The 18,193-nt window shown below is 43.9% G+C and overlaps 1 protein-coding gene and 1 long non-coding RNA gene across 2 annotated transcripts; both read left to right on the top strand.

Moving 5' to 3' along the window:
• The first annotated feature begins 507 nt into the window (after positions 1-507).
• LOC115407259 (interferon alpha-inducible protein 27-like protein 2A) lies at positions 508-3,021 on the top strand. The gene is made up of 4 exons (XM_030117631.1): positions 508-638; positions 2,063-2,092; positions 2,398-2,559; positions 2,658-3,021. The coding sequence occupies exons 1-4, from the start codon at positions 629-631 to the stop codon at positions 2,741-2,743; spliced, it is 288 nt and encodes a 95-aa protein (XP_029973491.1). The 5' UTR covers positions 508-628; the 3' UTR covers positions 2,744-3,021.
• A 7,564-nt stretch (positions 3,022-10,585) lies between these two features.
• On the top strand, positions 10,586-16,798 carry LOC115407266 (uncharacterized). Its single transcript, XR_003933601.1, has 5 exons — positions 10,586-10,689; positions 11,608-11,637; positions 12,953-13,114; positions 13,534-13,614; positions 13,735-16,798. It is a non-coding gene; the product is annotated as an uncharacterized LOC115407266 (long non-coding RNA).
• The last annotated feature ends 1,395 nt before the right edge of the window (positions 16,799-18,193 follow it).

The following is an 18,193-nucleotide window of genomic DNA, read 5'->3' as shown; positions in this document are numbered from 1 at the left end:
AATTGAAAATAAATACTTAAATGTGTCATGAATGCATTAAAATACAAATTTGTCTAAAAAAACACATAATTATTTCACTATAAAACTATTTCATGGTCTGATATTGCACTGCTTCATGAATTTATTTTATCTGTCAAACTCAACCATCAAGGTCAGAGGACGGATCTTTGCACCTGATCGGTTCCTCTGCACAGCAAGTCAAAGGAAATCGATCCCTGGTAATAAACTGATGCAGCACTAATGAACATAAACTCCAAAACATGAGGCGGCGCTGTTCTCTACATTGTACCTACTATTTGGTTTGTTGATGGATATAAATGTAAAGCGTCTGTGTGTGAGGGACGCAAAAGCAGACAACAGTGAGAAAGAACGTGTCTGAATCTGCTACCTTTTCTTGTTGAAACCACTGCATGAAGAACAGTAAAGGACGAGAATGTTCGGTTAAAACAGCAAAATGTCGCCCTCTTGTGGTCAGACAGTGAACAGTTTCGTTTTCCCGGAATTAGCGTCAGACCTCGTGAGTTAATGCGGTGCTGCTGAGTCCTCACAGTCAGAAGACAGCTGGAGCTCATCGCTGTGTCCTCGTGGAGCTGCAGGGTGTGATTCGTCCATCTTTTTAACAAGAGACATGGGTCCCGGTGAGTACATCCTTATTGCTGCAAGCTGAATCTCGTCTGAAGGCGATGTTTACTTTGGAAACCAGTCACCACCCCTTTAATCTCCTTTTTCTGTTTGGTGGTTATGAACATGGAAATCAGAGATCAGCTTCTTTTGAGTTGTGACTGTAATGTGTAAACATAGGGCTGCCACTTTAAGAAACAGACTATTATGGGATGCTTGTGCCCTGTGCGTTTGGCGGCTGTTGTTCTATGAGGAATTCACTAAAGGAAGACTTACTCAGCAACTGACTGTTGTCGTGTCTTATTTTATGTCTGATAGAGAAACATACAGACATCACAGTGACTGTGGAGTAGAGATGCGCGGATGGCTCATTTTTCCATCCGCAACCGCTTCTTAAAATCTCCATCCGCCCGCTATCCGCAGAATAGTGTTTTGGCTATTAAAATGTTGCTTTTTTTATTTGAGTGCTTCAACCGCAACCCGCCCGAATGTAATTAAAATCTTAATTTTTCGACACGTCATCCGCCCGACCCGCGGTTATCCGCGGGCTCCGCGGGTGCAACCGCAATCCGCGCATCTCTACTGTGGAGGGACCTCACTTCAGGTTGCTGTATCATAGTTATAGTTTTTATACAGTTGTAGTACTTTTTCAGTTGTGCCTGAAATTGTTAACATATTGCTTCTAAAATTTGCTGCAAGACACCATGGTCAAATGAATCTACTTATTAATTTAAAAAAACAATAATTAGTGAAATAATCAACAGATGATCAGCTAATACTGCAGAACACATGACTATAAACTCCACTTTATTTATAAAGCACTTTAAAACAACCATTGTTGCTACAAAGTGCTGGAAATGGGCAAGAAAATCTAAAACAAATATAAATGCAATAAAAGAAAATCAAACATTAAAGTAAAAGAGAAAACAGCTGAACCGTTTGAATAAGAAGTGCTTCAATGGAGTGAAACAGTTGGGTCACCTTTACATGTATATTCAGGTATTAAAGAGAGGAATTTCCCCCACTGGAATCTGGTCTGATTCACAATGATGTTTTGTTTTTGAACTAGAGCAGCTCACACCCATGAAAATCAGAAAGTTTTCATGTCACACTGCTGTCACAGTCACATTGTGAGGAAAGGTACAACTACACACATTCACAGCTTGGAGCAATTTAGAGACCCTACTTACACCTCCAGTGCATGTTTTTGGGTCTTGGGAGGAAACACACACACACACACACACACACACACACACACACACACACACACACACACACACACACACACACACACACACAGGGAGAACATGCAAGCTCCACCAAGAACTCAAACCAGGAACAATCTCACTGTGAGGCCAGAGTGTTAACCACTGCACCACTGAGCAACAAATATTAAGAGTAATGGACTGATTTTAATGAGTGTTTTCTTGTTGTGTTTCAGTGACTGGTCTGGCCATTGCAGCAGGTGCAGGTACAGAGTGAACATCACGCACGCACGCACGCACGCACGCACGCACACACACACACACACACACACACACACACACACACACACACACACACACACACACACACACACACACGCACACGGTTTTTCTGAGCACAAGTTGACTTTTAAATCACATTTCACCATAGAGGCCTTCATTCTAGTGACTGATGTATCAACCTGCTGGACTTCAGTCCAGTAATGAGCAGACTCTCTTTAAGTCTGCTGGTTTTGGTGCTTGGTGTCCTCAAACACAACATGTCCTCTCCTGTGTTCTTGTCCATGTGCAGCGGGAGCTGTGGTTGCTGCTCCTGTTGTTTTGGGGGTTGCAGGGTTCACCTCAGCTGGAATAGCAGCCGGCTCATATGCTGCAGGGATGATGTCCTCTGCAGCGATTGCCAATGGAGGAGGAGTGGCAGCTGGAAGTGTGGTGGCTGTTCTGCAGTCAGCAGGTAAAAAAAGCAAAACGCAAGAATCACTGGATTAACATTCATACATATCTACACCTATTCATACATAAATAACCTTCTCCACTGTGCTCTCTCTGCAGGTATGGCTGGTCTATCAACGGCTGCCTCTGCAGCTGTGGGTGGTGTTGGAGCAGCAGCAGGATACGTAGCAAGTCTCTTTTTTTGAAGAAATGTTACAGAAATCCCGTGTCTGCTTTTTGAAATTGACAATGCTGTTGCGCAATGTTCTTGAGATCTACAAAGAGATCTACAAAGTGTTTCAGCATAATGTTCATTTCCCTACATGATTCTTGCTCCATCGTTCAGCTTATTAAAAAAAAAACGTCTGAACAAAGCGTTCATGGTCATTTGGTCTTTTGCAGCTGAAGCTGAATGGGTCTGACCAGTTTAGGAATGTTGTTTATTTTCTTTTTCTGATATTACAGTTGACAGAAAAACATTGCACATGCATACATATATTCACATGCAATGAAAAGACAAGGGTTTCCTCTTCAATAATGACACATTTCAGGCAATACAAGGTGAAATAGCATCTTTGCATGGAAACAGTTTAGTTTATCGGGTGACTTTTGCAAGCTTAAACATTACAGGTCATGAAATCAACATGTCTTGAAATCTCCACAGGTAAACACAGTAAAAGCTTTTTTTATATTCTTTTTATGTCAAACATTAGAGAAATTCAGCTTTGCGAAGGAGTCCATACAGTGCATAAGGGCAATTTATGACAAACCTACTGCAAGAATAAAAGTTAATGGCTCTTTGACAGAACGATTCAAACTCTGTAGAGGTTGTAGGCAAGGCTGTAGCTTAAGCCCTACCCTTTTTGCTTTATACATCGAGCCGTTGCCTCAAACGGTACGACAGGAAGAAGATCTAAGGGATATTATGATTGATGCAAGGGAACAAAAGATTGGCCTGTTTGCGGATGATATATTACTATATTTGGAAAATGTGAACTCCTCCTTACTCAAAGTAGTAGACCTCTTGGAAATATATAATAGACATGCAGGATATAAATTAAACATAAATAAAACTCAAATATTACTCTTCAACCATTTATGCTCTGAAGAAATTGCAATCAAATATGCTATAACATGGAATGCCACTGAAATTAAATATCTAGGAGTATTTTTTGCCTAAGAGTCTTTCATTATTGTATGACTCCAACTATACAATCAATGAAAGCGTTAAAACTGATATTCAGAGATGGTCAACTTATCCACTTTCCCTGAGTGATCGAATTAATGTTGCAAAAATGAATGTCTTACCAAGATTGCTTTATTTATTCCAAACCGTTCCTGTCGATATACCACCTAAACAATTCATAGAATGGGATAAGATGTTATCAAGATTTATTTGGAATGGTAAGAAGGTTAGGATTAGGCACTCAACATTACAGTTGCCTAAAAATAAGGGAGGTCTGGCTCTTCCTAATTTAAAAATGTATTTCTATGCAGCCCAATTGCGATACTTGTGTTGTTGGTGTGACCCTGGATATTTGGCCAGATGGAAAGAAATTGACACATGCATTCCGGGGATTGCCATTCAGACCATAATAGGAGAGGACTCTATACCGTTGAATTTAAAAAATATACTTAACCCAATTACTAATTTCACTTTAGAAACGTGGTTCTCTGTTGCAAAATAATTAACACTGAAGAAGGAAAGGAAAATATTAAGGTGAGTAGCTCATGACAAAGATTTCAAACCAGGACTGCATGACTCAACTTTCAAACAATGGACTCAAAAAGGAATTACAGCCTTCTGCAATTTAACAAACAAGGGTGACATGAGAAGTCTTCAATATCTGAAAGAGAGATTTGGACTTGAGAATCAAGATTTTTTTTCGATATTTGCAACTAAGAGAATACTACAATCAAGAAGTAAAGGTAAAACAAAGTGAACACAGTCCAAGATACGCTATGTAGTGCATATAAACAGAAAACAGGCAAAATTATATCAAGGTTATATTCAAGTTTAATGTCTGGTCAAAAGTCTACATCTCTCTATTTAAAAGCAAAGTGGGAAAAAGAAATGGCAATTACAATCTCAAATGAAGAGTGGTACCAAATCTGCGAACTGTCTCACACCTCAACAAACTCACTCGCATGGCGAGAATTCAATTGGAAAAACATTGTAAGGTTTTTTTTAATTACACCAAAAATTTAAAGCAAACAACTATCTACCCAACAAGTTTGCTGGAGGCAGTGTGGCACGGTTGATGCCAATCCCACCCATACATTTTTTGGGACTGTTTGCAGATTAAATCCTTCTGGTCATCTATCCACATCACTCTATGCAAGATTTTGAAAAACCTAGTTCCACGACATGGTAAGACGCTGTACTTAGGGCTTATTCGAGACCTGGTGAAAAAACAGGATCAATATTTGGTTAAAATATTATTGTCAGCAGGGAGAAAAGCAGTCACAAGGAAATGGCTGAAACCCGAGCGTCCGAACCACACTCAGTGGATGGACATTATGCAGGAAGTTTGGTTAATGGAAAAGATGACCTACACTCTCAGACTGAAAGAACTTGAATTTCAAAACAAGTGGGATAAATGGATTACTTATCAAAGGGCTATTATACCCTATTAGACCCTGAACCTCGTCCCTGAGACTGAAATGATGCAGTGGTCTCTCTCTCTCTCTCTCTTTTTTTTTTTTTGTGTGTGTATGTGCGTTTGTTTTGTTATGTTTGTATGTCTATTTTATTTAAATGGAAAAATTATGAATAAAGATTTCAGTGATAAAAAAAAAGTTATTTTCAAAACTGAAAATTTACATTTGGAATATCACTGTTGTGAGGATTGTTTTTCCATGTGGAGGATGAAATCTGGCACAAAAAAAAAAAAAATTACATACATCATTAAATGAATAATTGTGACATTCAATAATTACTTAAACGTGTCATTAATTCATTAAAATACAAATTAGTCTAAAAAAAACCCCAATTATTTCACTATTAAACTATTTCATGGTCCGATGTTGCAGTGCTTCAATAATTTATTTTTTCCGTCAAACTCAGCCATCAAGGTCAGAGGACAGATCTGTGCACCTGATCGGTTCCTCTGCACAGCAAGTTAAAGCAAATCCATCCTGAGTAATTGATTGATGCAGCACTAATGAACATAAACTCTAAAGCATGAAGTGGCGCTGTTCTCTACATCGTACCTACACTGTGGTGTGTTGATGGATATGAATGTGTCTGTGTGAGAGGGACGCAACAGCAGACGACAAAAGTGAGAAAGAACGTGTCTGAATCTGCTACCTTTTCTTGTTGAAACCACTGCATGAAGAATGAGGGAATGTCTGCTTTCATGTCAGAACAGTAAAGGATGAGAACGTTCCGTTAAGACAGTGCAACAGCAAAATCTTAATGGAAGCAAGCAGGAACTGTCTGTTGATATTCTGTGTGGGAAGCATTTCATTGAAGGTAAATAATAAAATTGATTAAAAGAAAGTCTATCAACTTGTCTTACCAATGAATAAACAATAGTATTGTAAATAAAATATAATCAGATTTTTTTCCACCCATTCTAACATTCTAAGATGCATTGCAGCCACCATGCTTTCCATCACAAACATCAGCAAGTTTTTTTAATATGGAAAAACATGAGTGCGTGTTACATACATAAAATGACACTGACATAGTATATGCAAATTCAATCATGCATGTATGATCTCTATCATACACACAAACACATTAAATGCCATGTAATGTGTTGTTTAGCTTGCTTGCATAAATGAATCATGCGAAGGTGTTTTGTAACTGTGCAGAAAGCTTGCACAGCGTGCGGAAAGTCTCGCCATACTCAGTTCTCAAAATATGTTGTCTAGACACCTGTTTCGCAGAAATACGTTTGGTTCATTCTGTTTGTGAAGAAGAAGCGGAACCCACCCTTGAGGTGTGAACAGATGTGAGCCTAACTTCAAGAGGATGTGAGCCCGACAGCCCAGACTCTCGGGTGTCGCTGAAATGTTTTTATCCATCCATCCATCCATCCATTTTCTACCGCTTATCCGGGGCCGGGTCGCGGGGGCAGCAGTCTCAGCAGGGATGCCCAGACTTCCCTGTCCCCAGACACTTCCTCCAGCTCCTCTGGGAGGATCCCAAGGCGTTCCCAGGCCAGCCGAGAGACATAGTCTCTCCAGCGTGTCCTGGGTCTTCCCCGGGGTCTCCTCCCAGTGGGACATGCCCGGAACACCTCCCTAGGGAGGCGTCCAGGAGGCATCCTAAACAGATGTCCAAACCACCTCAGCTGGTTCCTCTCGATGTGGAGGAGTAGCGGCTCTACTCCGAGCTCCTCCCTGGTGACTGAGCTCCTCACCCTATCTCTAAGGGAGCGCCCAGCCACCCTACGAAGGAAACTCATTTCAGCCGCTTGTATCCGGGATCTTGTCCTTTCGGTCATGACCCAAAGCTCATGACCATAGGTGAGGGTGGGAACGTAGATTGACCGGTAAATCGAGAGCTTCACCTTTCGGCTCAGCTCCCTCTTCACCACGACGGACCGATACAACGACTGCATCACTGCAGCCGCTGCACCGATCCGCCTGTCAATCTCACGCTCCATCCGTCCCCCACTCGTGAACAAGACCCCAAGATACTTAAACTCCTCCACTTGGGCTAGGGTCTCTCCACCAACCTGGAGGGGGCAAGCCACCTTCCTCCGGTCGAGGACCATGACCTCGGATTTGGAGGTGCTGATCCTCATCCCTGCCGCTTCACACTCGGCTGCGAACCGCCCCAGTGCATGCTGCAGGTCCGGGTTCGATGAAGCCAACAGGACAACATCATCTGCAAAAAGCAGAGATGAAATCCTGTGGTTCCCGAACCGGACCCCCTCCGGCCCCTGGCTGCACCTAGAAATTCTGTCCATGAAGATTATGAACAGAACCGGTGACAAAGGGCAGCCCTGCCGGAGTCCAACATGCACTGGGAACAGGTCCGACTTACTGCCGGCAATGCGGACCAGACTCCTACTCCGGTCATACAAAGACCGGACGGCCCTTAACAAGGGGCCCCGGACTCCGTATTCCCGGCGCACCCCCCACAAGACACCACGAGGGACACGGTCAAATGCTTTCTCCAAATCCACAAAACACATGTGGACTGGTTGGGCAAACTTCCACGAACCCTCGAGCACCCTATAGAGGGTATAGAGCTGGTCCACTGTTCCACGACCAGGACGAAAACCGCATTGTTCCTCCTGGATCTGAGGTTCGACTATCGGTTGGATCCTCCTCTCCAGTACCCTGGAATAGACTTTCCCGGGGAGGCTGAGAAATGTAATCCCCCTATAGTTGGAGCACACCCTCCGGTCCCCCTTTTTAAACAGGGGGACCACCACCCCGGTCTGCCAATCCAGAGGCACCGTCCCCGACTGCCACGCAATGTTGCAGAGACGTGTCAACCAAGACAGTCCCTGCACATCCAGAGACTTAAGGTACTGAGGCAGAATCTCGTCCACCCCCGGTGCCTTGCCACCGAGGAGCTTGCCAACCACCTCAGTGACTTCAGCTTGGGTGATGGACGAGTCCACCTCTGAGACCTCAGCCTCTGCTTCCTCCACGGAAGACGTGGCGACGGGATTGAGGAGGTCCTCAAAGTATTCCTTCCACCGTCCAACAATATCCCCAGTTGAGGTCAGCAGCTCCCCACCTCCACTGTAAACAGTGTTGGCGGAGACCTGCTTTCCCCTCCTGAGGCGCTGGATGGTTTGCCAGAATTTCTTCGAGGCTGACTGATAGTCCTCCTCCATAGCCTCCCCGAACTCCTCCCAGACCCGAGTTTTTGCTTCCACAACCGCTCGGGCTGCAGTTCGCTTGGCCTGCCGGTACCCGTCAGCTGCTTCGGGAGTCCCATGAGCCAGCAAGGCTCGATAGGACTCCTTCTTCAGCTTGACGGCAGCCCTCACTTCCGGTGTCCACCACCGGGTTCGGGGGTTGCCGCCACGACAGGCACCGGAGACCTTACAACCACAGCTCCGGGCAGCTGCTTCAACAATGGAGGTGGAGAACATGGTCCACTCGGACTCAATGTCCCCAGCCTCCCTCGGGACATGAGAGAAGCTCTCCCGGAGGTGGGAGTTGAAAGCTATGCTGACAGAGGGTTCCGCCAGACGTTCCCAGCAGACCCTCACAACACGTTTGGGTCTGCCAAGTCTGTCCGGTTTCCTCCTCCGCCAGCGAATCCAACTCACCACCAGGTGGTGATCGGTCGACAGCTCTGCCCCTCTCTTCACCCGAGTGTCCAAAACACGCGGCCGGAGGTCAGATGACATGACAACAAAATCGATCATCGACCTCCGACCTAGGGTGTCCTGGTGCCAAGTGCACTTATGGACACCCCTCTGCTCGAACATGGTGTTCGTTATGGACAAACTGTGACTAGCACAGAAGTCCAATAACAGAACACCACTCGGGTTCAGATCGGGGAGGCCGTGCGATCCAATCACCCCCTTCCAGGTCTCACTGTCACTGCCCACGTGGGCGTTGAAGTCCCCCAGTAGAACAATGGAGTCCCCAGTCGGAGCACTGTCCAGCACCCCTCCCAGGGACTCCATAAAGGCCGGGTACTCTGCACTGCTGTTCGGCCCATAAGCCGAGACAACAGTGAGGCACCTATCCCCGACCCGAAGGCGCAGGGATGCGACCCTCTCGTTCACTGGGGTGAACTCCAACACATGGCGGCTGAGCTGTGGGGCTATAAGCAAACCCACACCAGCCCGCCGCCTCTCACCGCGGGCAACGCCAGAGAAGTGGAGAGTCCAGCCCTTCTTGAGAGGTTGGGTTCCAGAGCCCAGGCTATGTGTGGAGGTGAGCCCGACTATATCTAGCCGGTACCTCTCAACCTCCCTCACAAGCTCGGGCTCCTTCCCTGCCAACAAGGTGACATTCCATGTCCCTAGAGCCAGTCTCTGTGCCCGGGGATCGGGTCGCCGGGCACCCTGCCGTCGGCTGCCACCCAATCCACACTGCACCCGGCCCCTACGGTTCCCTCGGTGGGTGGTGAGCCCACCAGAGGTCAGGCCCACGTCGTCCATTCGGGCTGAGCCCGGCCGGGCCCCGTGGGCAAAGACCCGGCCACCAGGCACTCGCTTACGAGCCCCAACCCCAGGCCTGGCTCCAGGGTGGGGCCCCGGCTGCGCCATACCGGGCGACGTAACGACCTTTGTTGTCTCTCTTCTCATAAGGGCTGTTGAACTGCTCTCAGTCTGGCCCGTCACCCAGGACCTGTTTGCCATGGGAGACCCTACTAGGGGGCATAAAGCCCCCCGGCAACATAGCTCCTGGGATCATGCAGGCTCTCAAACTCCCCCACCACGTTAAGGTGGCAGTTCTAGGGGGAGCATGGAATGTTTTTACTGTTACCATATTAGGAAATGTCTATGGGCGGATGCGCCCACGCTTACCCATGTCTATACTTGCTCTTCCAACCAAATAAAAGCTGAAGACATCAGAAGGGGTTCGTAGACAGTCTGTGAGTCGCCACAGCGTGCTGTGAGCGAACATTGTACTCTTCCCTTCTGCAGAAGCAGCCAAAACCCAACTCTCGTCTCTGTGTGTTCACTGTTTGGATTATTTAGTGTTTGAAGTGTCTTTGAACCCGACAGGCCACATATGCAAATATGTTTATTTTTTTGTCCATGATCCAGCAGACAACCTGTCAGCCTGTCAAATAACTTCTGTTTTCAAGCTCAAGATGTAAAATATCTAACAAATTTCTAGTTATTAGAATATCAGGATGTGCAGGAATCTTACTCTACAATGAAGCAACAACAGTGTCCGTGAAAAATGTCTGCTAATAAGAAGTTGTGTATTCTGGCTCTTTCCTGTCCACGTGCAGTGGGTGCAGTGGCCCTCGCTCCTGTGGCACTGGGAGCCATGGGTTTCACCTCGGCTGGAATAGCTGCGAGCTCATCCCGGAACATCCAGTGTGTATTGGCTTTTTCTATTTGCCTTCACCTCTTGCCTATTTGCCTCTATTTGCTGTCGTGGACACAGCACAGCTCCACCCACTGCACTAGTTTAGTTTCTGAAGAAATTAAGCCTCAGATGATCTAAGGAGTTTCCATTTGTTCTTTTACTCAGAGAAACATGGATCCCGGTGAGTACGTCCTTATTGCAGGAAAATGATTGTGGTTTTGCAGTTATATCAGATGATGTATTAGTTTTGTAATTTTTACTTTGTATACCAATCAGAGATCAGCTCCTTTGAGCTGTGACTTGTATTGACCTCACTTTCTGGGAAAATTCAGCCTTCCAGTTTTTATTTGATTTCCCAAATAAATAAAGATTCAAGATTCGTAAAAGACACATGGAGTTTATCCTTACAGTGATGAATATGTATATGTGATATAAATTGACTTATTAGTTGTGCCTGTAATTGAAGTGTTGCACCTAAATTCTACTGCAAACCATGGTCGAGTTAATCTAATAACTCAGTTTATTAAAAAAATGAGGGAAATAATCAACAGGAATTAACACAATAACAATAATTTACAGCGATTACTGCAGGACAAATGGCTATAAAAGAAAAAACAGCTAAAAACCGGCTGAACAAGAAAACCTCCTGAAATGTTCGGGACATCTGCAACAGTTGAGATTGTTAGGAAGTGCTCAAAGTGCTACAGTGGAGCAAATGGGTTTTGTTTTTGTGCTGCTATTTTCACAAGGAAAACCTGCTTTTATCTCTGGCATTCCAACAAGAGCAGCTCACACCCAGTGAATAAACCAGAAAGTTTTCATGTCACACTGCTGTTACAGCCACATTATGAGGAAAGGTACACACACATTCACAGCTTGGAGCAATTCAGAGACCCTACTTACACCTCCAGTGCATGTTTTTGGGTCGTGAGAGGGAACCTACACACACACACAGGGAGAACATGCAAGCTCCACCAAGAACTCAAACCAGGGACAATCTCACTGTGAGGCCAGAGTGCTAACCACTACACCACTGAACAATAAATATTAAAAGAGTATTTGGACCGATTTTAATGGATGTTTTCATTTTGTGTTTCAGTCACTGGTCTGGCCATGGTAGCAGGTGCAGGTAGGGCGCGAACATTACACACACACACACACACACACACACACACACACACACACACACACACACACACACACACAGAGAGAGAGAGAGATTTCTGTATGATTACTATCATGACGACATCAGTGTTTACATTCACTGAGGTTTTCATGTTTCACTTGACCGTAGATTTTCCTTCTTTCCACCACATATCAGAAGGAAATGTCCAGTTCTTGTTATAGTTCTACATTTACCTGACACCTCTAGTCAGATTAGAATGTCTCACACCCCTCCTGTCCGATGAAATCACATGGCCAGATGAGCCGACTTCTCAGTTTGCAGCAGCAAAAAATATGAAGGATTTCAACTTAAAAGTGCATCATTACCAATAGTTTTTCTGAGCACAAGTTGACTTTTAAGGGTATGTGGCTGTATCTCAGAAGAATATAATCACATTTAACCTGTAGCAGTAATATTTAGGATACACTTTATTGCTTTACTAATATCTATAATACTCATGCTGATATGTGTTGCTAGTAAGACTTTAATATTTGAGTATTAGAATTTGAGTGAGGCGGTACACCTGTCAAACAGTAACACAGGCGTCCTAAGGCGAGCTCAGGCAGGACAGAAACCTCCCGTAGAGCAGAAGGGCGAATGAGTACAGACCGTGAAAGCGTTCTCCTCACGATCCTTCTGACTTTTTGGGTTTTAAGCAGGAGGTGTCAGAAAAGTTACCACAGGGATAACTGGTTTCTGGCAGCCAAGCGTTCATAGTCACGTCGCTTTTTGATTCTTCGATGTCGGTTCTTCTTATCACTGTTAAGCAGAATTCACCAAGCGTTGGATTGTTCATCCACTAATGGGGTATATGTGAGCTGGGATTAGACCGTCGTGAGACAATTTAGTTTTCCCCTTCCGATGATGTGTTGTTCTAATAGTAATCCTGCTGAGCAGGCAGGACTTTATTGTTGAACTTTTCAGTTGTTTTTACTTTGGCAAAGTCCTCTGTTAACATTTTTCTGAAAACTTTCAATTGCACGACAAACACACCTTTTTACAACCTGTTATTTAGTCTTTATTTTTGCAGTTGTTTATCTTTTCATGTAAAGTAACATTAACTTCACGACAGCAGCAGCTCAGTAACTCAGTGTTGTGAGTGTCAGGGTTACATTTTCAAGTCCAGAATCGGATTGGTTCTCATCAGCCTGGGCTGACATCTCTGTGTTCTGGCTCTTCACAATTTCAGGCTGTTTTCTAGATGAGCATGTGGATTTCACCATGCAGGCCTTCATTTTAGTGACTGATGTATCAATCTGCTTGCCTTTAGTCTGTGCAGCAGGAGCTGTGGTTGCTGCTCCTGTTGTTTTGGGGGCTGCAGGGTTCACTTCAGATGGAATAGCAGCCGGCTCATATGCTGCAGGTATGATGTCCTCTGCAGCGATTGCCAATGGAGGAGGAGTGGCAGCTGGAAGTCTGGTGGCTGTTCTGCAATCAGCAGGTTAAAAAAAAAAACAAACTCCGCAAGCATACCTGGAATAAAATATGAAAAATATCACTTTTTTTTGCTGTCATAATTTTTTGTTTGTTATTGTGCAGTTTGTTACGGTGCATTAATATAATTTGAAATCCAAGTAAATCAGGAGTGTTGTTCTGCATGAATTTGTTCAAAAGTGCCTTCTGATGTGCATCTCAGCAGGTAAACAGTGTGCGTAGTATAGCATAACATGTGCATTTTGAATTTATTCAATACAGTTGATTAAAATAATTAATTGGAAGTTTATGCCTGTTTTTACTTTTGAACTGATTAATTTATGATGATGTTGCTACCGGAACGAGAGTTTTTCCAGCTCTCCATGGTTCACTGTCTTTGCAGACGTCATTGTGCTGCCTGTTTGTTTGTTTGTGGTCTTTCTGCAGGTGTTGCCGGTCTCTCTGGGACTGCAATGTCGGCTGTTGCTGCTGTTGGAGGAGGATTGGGATTTCTTGCCCAATCAGCAGGTACTGTTTGAGAAGGAGTAGGGAGAGCATCCGAAGACAAAATGTGTTGTTGGGATGTGTTGCAGTCTCTTGACTCTAATTTTAGCTGTTGCTATTTTGCTGCTTTGTTCGGTGCCACAGGAGCAGTAGGGGCAGCAACAGCTGCAACAGCTGCAACTGCATCCACGGTCATGACTGGAGTTGCTGCTGGAGTTGCTGCTTTTGGAGCAACAGCAAGGTGTCTGGGAGGCAGACACTCCAAATTCCACCCGATGCGAAAGCGCCGTGCCGTGCCGTGGCGCGCTCTTGAATCATACTGCCCAGCACCTAGAACCCATTCTCTTCGATCAGACAAATTCTACCGGATGCGAAATCACCGCACCACGTCTCAGGGCCAGCGCCCACATACTGCGAAATGGATGCACTGCGCTGCGCAGCGCAGGTGGCAGCCCTCACGCAGTACTTATGCACCCATCGAAGTCAATGAAGTCGCAGGCAGAGCGCGCCCAGAGCCTGCGCGCCCAGAGCCTGCGCGAGGCCTGCGTCAAGCGTACACCCGCCGTCATCCTGCGGTCCGCCCTCCGGAAAACTTCGGCCCAGGTTGGGGGGGCCAACCAGATGGCGAGATGGCGCCAAGATGGCGGCCAGCGCGGTTAGGTTGTGAGGAGCTCCAATACTATAAGATGTACCACAATAAAAAAGACTATTAGACCAAAGATTATCACCACTGCTTGTATGTGAAGGTAAGGAGGATCAAAGAACGAGGAGAAAAGAAAGCGTCTGAAAATACGTTTCTTGTAAGAAAACTCGAAAAGTAGCTGTTAGCTTCCGGCTTAAAAGTTAGCTTAAGCAAGATCAACATGGCAAAAAGAGGAGCTAAAAACAAGGAACTGACCACTTTATTTGAATGAGGCCAAAGCTCTGAAGAAATGTCTGATTTAAAGGGGCTGTACCATGCTTCTTTAGCTAGTCCAAACCCTATTATTGGCATTAACATGGTAATAGTTTATTTTTGGCGCTAAGGAAAAGTCATTTTGTGTGAAATGAAGATTTAGGGCCCGTGGGTTTTCATAACCCACCAACCCTACGTAAATTACACCTGTGAGTTGGAGCTAAATAACATGATTCAGTTTAAGTGAATGTAAGCTGTCATTATCGTTTTACACAATGAGAATGAGAAAAAATATTTTATCTTGTCCTGTTCCTGAACACACAGGATAGAAGAGAGGCTTGCTGATTGGGTCGCTACATGCAGTATATACATGTCTTTGACTTTTTTTATACCTTAAGCACTGACCCACATCAATCAGTAATGTTGAACACTAACCAATAGCATATAATAAAGTCATTCAGTGAGTGAGAATTATCTGATTCATAAAAAAGCTGAACATTTTAGAATACCATCTTCTCAATAAATAGCAGTGGAATTGATCTGTGTCTCTTGAACACATTTTGTATCTTAGCTATTCAGTGGTTCAATGCGATTCTATTAATTTATCTTTTTGTAAAAACTGTAAATTAAATTCAATTTAAAATTGCTAAAGTCAATATTTCTCAACATTGAGGTTATGATGTAACCCTCCAGGACCAGGAGTGGGTTGGCTGGCCATGTGATTCCTCACACATCACCTCCATCACTGCAGTAAAAAGAAAACAACATTCTGTATATGTATTGTAACCTGTCATTTTTTTGCCTAAGCCGCCTGGCCTCTAGGGGGCAACATTGTTTCAGCTGTGGTACTTTGATAGGAAGTTCTGATATTAGCAGCAGAAAGCTAATCCTTTTCCTCAGACTGCCGTTTGTTTCAAGCTCTTTGGGTGGCAAAATAAGTAAATAAATATGTTATTGATGTTAGAATCTGTATTGGAATGTTGTAGTCTGTGTGCAGTGTTTCTGACTTACATTCCTCTTTCAAATTTGTATTATCCTGGTGGATTTGGAACTTTGGGGCTATCTAAGTTCAATTTGTGCAATTTATGCATCTTTTCATACGCAGTTCCTCCGTAATCTCTCCCATTTCTATTAATAATACCTGTCATCATATCTCATTGTATGCTGATGACATTTTACTATATTTAAATAACCCAGTGCAGAGTATCCCACATGTTTTGACGACCGTTATGGCAAGCTGTCCGGCTTCAAAATAAACTGGCAGAAATCTGCCTTGCTGCCTCTAAATCATGCCACGAGTAATGCACCCATTCCTGCTTCTATTCCAGTTACTAAAAACTTTATTTATCTGGGGATGGATATTTATTCTTCTATCCAGACAATAATTAGACATAATTTGTGCAATACACTCAACAAAGTAGTAGATGACCTCGATAGATGGTCTAGCATTCCAAATTCACTTCGTGGTAGGATAGCTATTATTAAAATGAACATTCTGCCCAGAATCAATTTTGTCAGTTCCATGCTTCCTCTCCCTCCGCCCTCTCAATACTGGAGTGAACTTCAACCAGCAATATCAAAGTTTATTTGGCGAGGTAGACGACCTCGTATTAAACTTAAGACAGTGCAGCGAGAAAGGCAGGACGGCGGTCTATCCGTCCCAAACTTTAAGTTTAAGGCATGGGATGCACTTTTGACTAACCTCCGTGGACTTCAGATGTAACATTTGACTGTATTTAATGGATCTGGATCTGGGGAATGTTTTTTTTTTTCTTTTCTGTTTGTTCTGGTGTTGTGTCTGAGACTTATTTTAAATAATTCATTTCTATATTTAGATTTTTTTCCTTATGTGTATCTTCGGGTGTTCACACACTTTACATTGCTTCGACAGCTGTTGTAGATGTTTTTGTCTTTAAATCAGGTTTTGGTCATAATTACAGTTTTGATTTCATTTTGAATTTTATTTTTGTATTATGCATAAACATTTCTGTGTGTGTCATGCTGAGAAGCACAAAGAAAATACATAAAAATGTGATCACAAAAAAAAAGGTTTATGCTACTTTATAACTGTACCAGTCTGATTAATGTGTTTCTGTTTTTGTTGGTACATTTCAGTTTCACACTTTTTTGATTTAAATCCGTCCATCACAACAACCGGCCTGTTCCTTGGAGGATGCAATACAAAGGAGAATTTAGCTGGCTGTGAACCCCAGTATAGGACAGGAGTCACACTGGGTGTAACAGTACAGTATAAATACTTTCTGAACTTGTATCTGTGTCCTTACTTGAATAAAGTACTGAACTGGCTCTGAACTGGGTTCTTTTGGCCTCTAATCCTCTTCAGCTGTGTGGAACTGCTGGTTTATTTGATGTTGAGTAATTCAAGTGCACTCTGGAAGAAAGGCTGGCGTCTGTCTCCCTCTGCTGTGAAGAGGAATCACTCACACACAGCGTCTCAGCAGTTTCCCCACTCACTAAATTGTTAGCAATTTTGACAGGCACGACATGCACAAAACCCAAATTTGTGTTGTTTTTTTTTTTTTTGTTTTGACTGGTCAACTTTGACTGCACTCAGATGGGTGAAGCTGCAGTGCGCACACTTCACCAAAACCTCACAGGCAGGTTTGTAGAGTGACAGTCACATTGAAAATACTCCAAATCACTCATGAAATCAATAAATTTAGTGTAAACACCTTCTTGCACTTCTTCCTCGTGTGCAGCACTGAGACAGCTCTGGTAAAAGGTACAAACGATCTTCTCACAGCCTCAAATAAAGGACTGGTCTCTCTTCTGGTCCTGTTAGATCTCAGTGCTGCATTTGATACTGTTGATCATGACATCCTACTACAGAGACTAGAATAGACCGTCGTGAGACAGGTTAGTTTTACCCTACTCATGATGTGTTGTTGCAATAGTAATCCTGCTCGGAGAGGCGTGAGCAGACCATGATGAAATATTGGTGAAACAAATGAGTTTTTGGACAATTAAAGCGGTTTTAGGAGCGGCGTTACCGATGCCCCGTCTGCTAGACAGATACGGATGTCCGCCGCTCGATTTTGGCTCGATTTAGCTCTTGCTCGCTCTCTCTCTCTCTCTCTCTGGGATTGATGATCCATTCCACTATGGGAGACTAAAAAGTCAGAACCCCAAAACCCTGGACGAAGAGGCTGTCTCTTAGGTGGACTACAACTGTGATTGAGGGATTGCATACAGAACATCATTCGGGCTGATCCATTGATCTAATGAGACCCAGTGGGTGCAAGCAGTTTACTTAAGCCCGGGCTCCTACTATGTGGAACCGGCTCCCAGTTTTGCTCCTGCCTCTCATTTCAATGTAATGCTTCATAACTACGTGTCACTGATGACTGTTCCTCTTGTAGCTTATGGACTCGCCATTTATACATTAAATGTACGTAGACACAAGAAACTGTCTGTCCTATCGCCTTCTCTTTCTGTCCCCTCACCCCAACCGGAATAGCAGAAAGCCGCCACCTCTGAGCCTGGTTCTGCAAAGGTTTCTTCCTGAGGGGAGTTTTTCCTTTCAATAGTCGCTTATGCTTGTTTATGTGGATCTGTTGGGTTTTCTCTGTAAAAGTGTCTAGAGATGACTATGTTGTAACTGGCACTTTATAAATAAAGCTGAATTGAATTGAATTGAATTGAATTGAATTGAATTGAATTGAATTGAATTGAATTGAATTGAATTGA

Source organism: Salarias fasciatus, chromosome 19 (genome assembly GCF_902148845.1).
Source record: "Salarias fasciatus chromosome 19, fSalaFa1.1, whole genome shotgun sequence".
Taxonomy (NCBI): domain Eukaryota; kingdom Metazoa; phylum Chordata; class Actinopteri; order Blenniiformes; family Blenniidae; genus Salarias; species Salarias fasciatus.
Note: the sequence above shows the minus strand (reverse complement) of the source record. Positions and strands in the feature narration are given on the sequence as shown.

What these genes read in the sequence shown, in the direction of transcription:
- LOC115407259 (XM_030117631.1), top strand. An exon ending in GGCCATTGCAGCAGGTGCAG is followed by an intron (nt 2,093 to 2,397) that starts GTACAGAGTGAA and finishes GTCCATGTGCAG; the next exon opens with CGGGAGCTGTGGTTGCTGCT. An exon ending in GGCTGTTCTGCAGTCAGCAG is followed by an intron (nt 2,560 to 2,657) that starts GTAAAAAAAGCA and finishes CTCTCTCTGCAG; the next exon opens with GTATGGCTGGTCTATCAACG.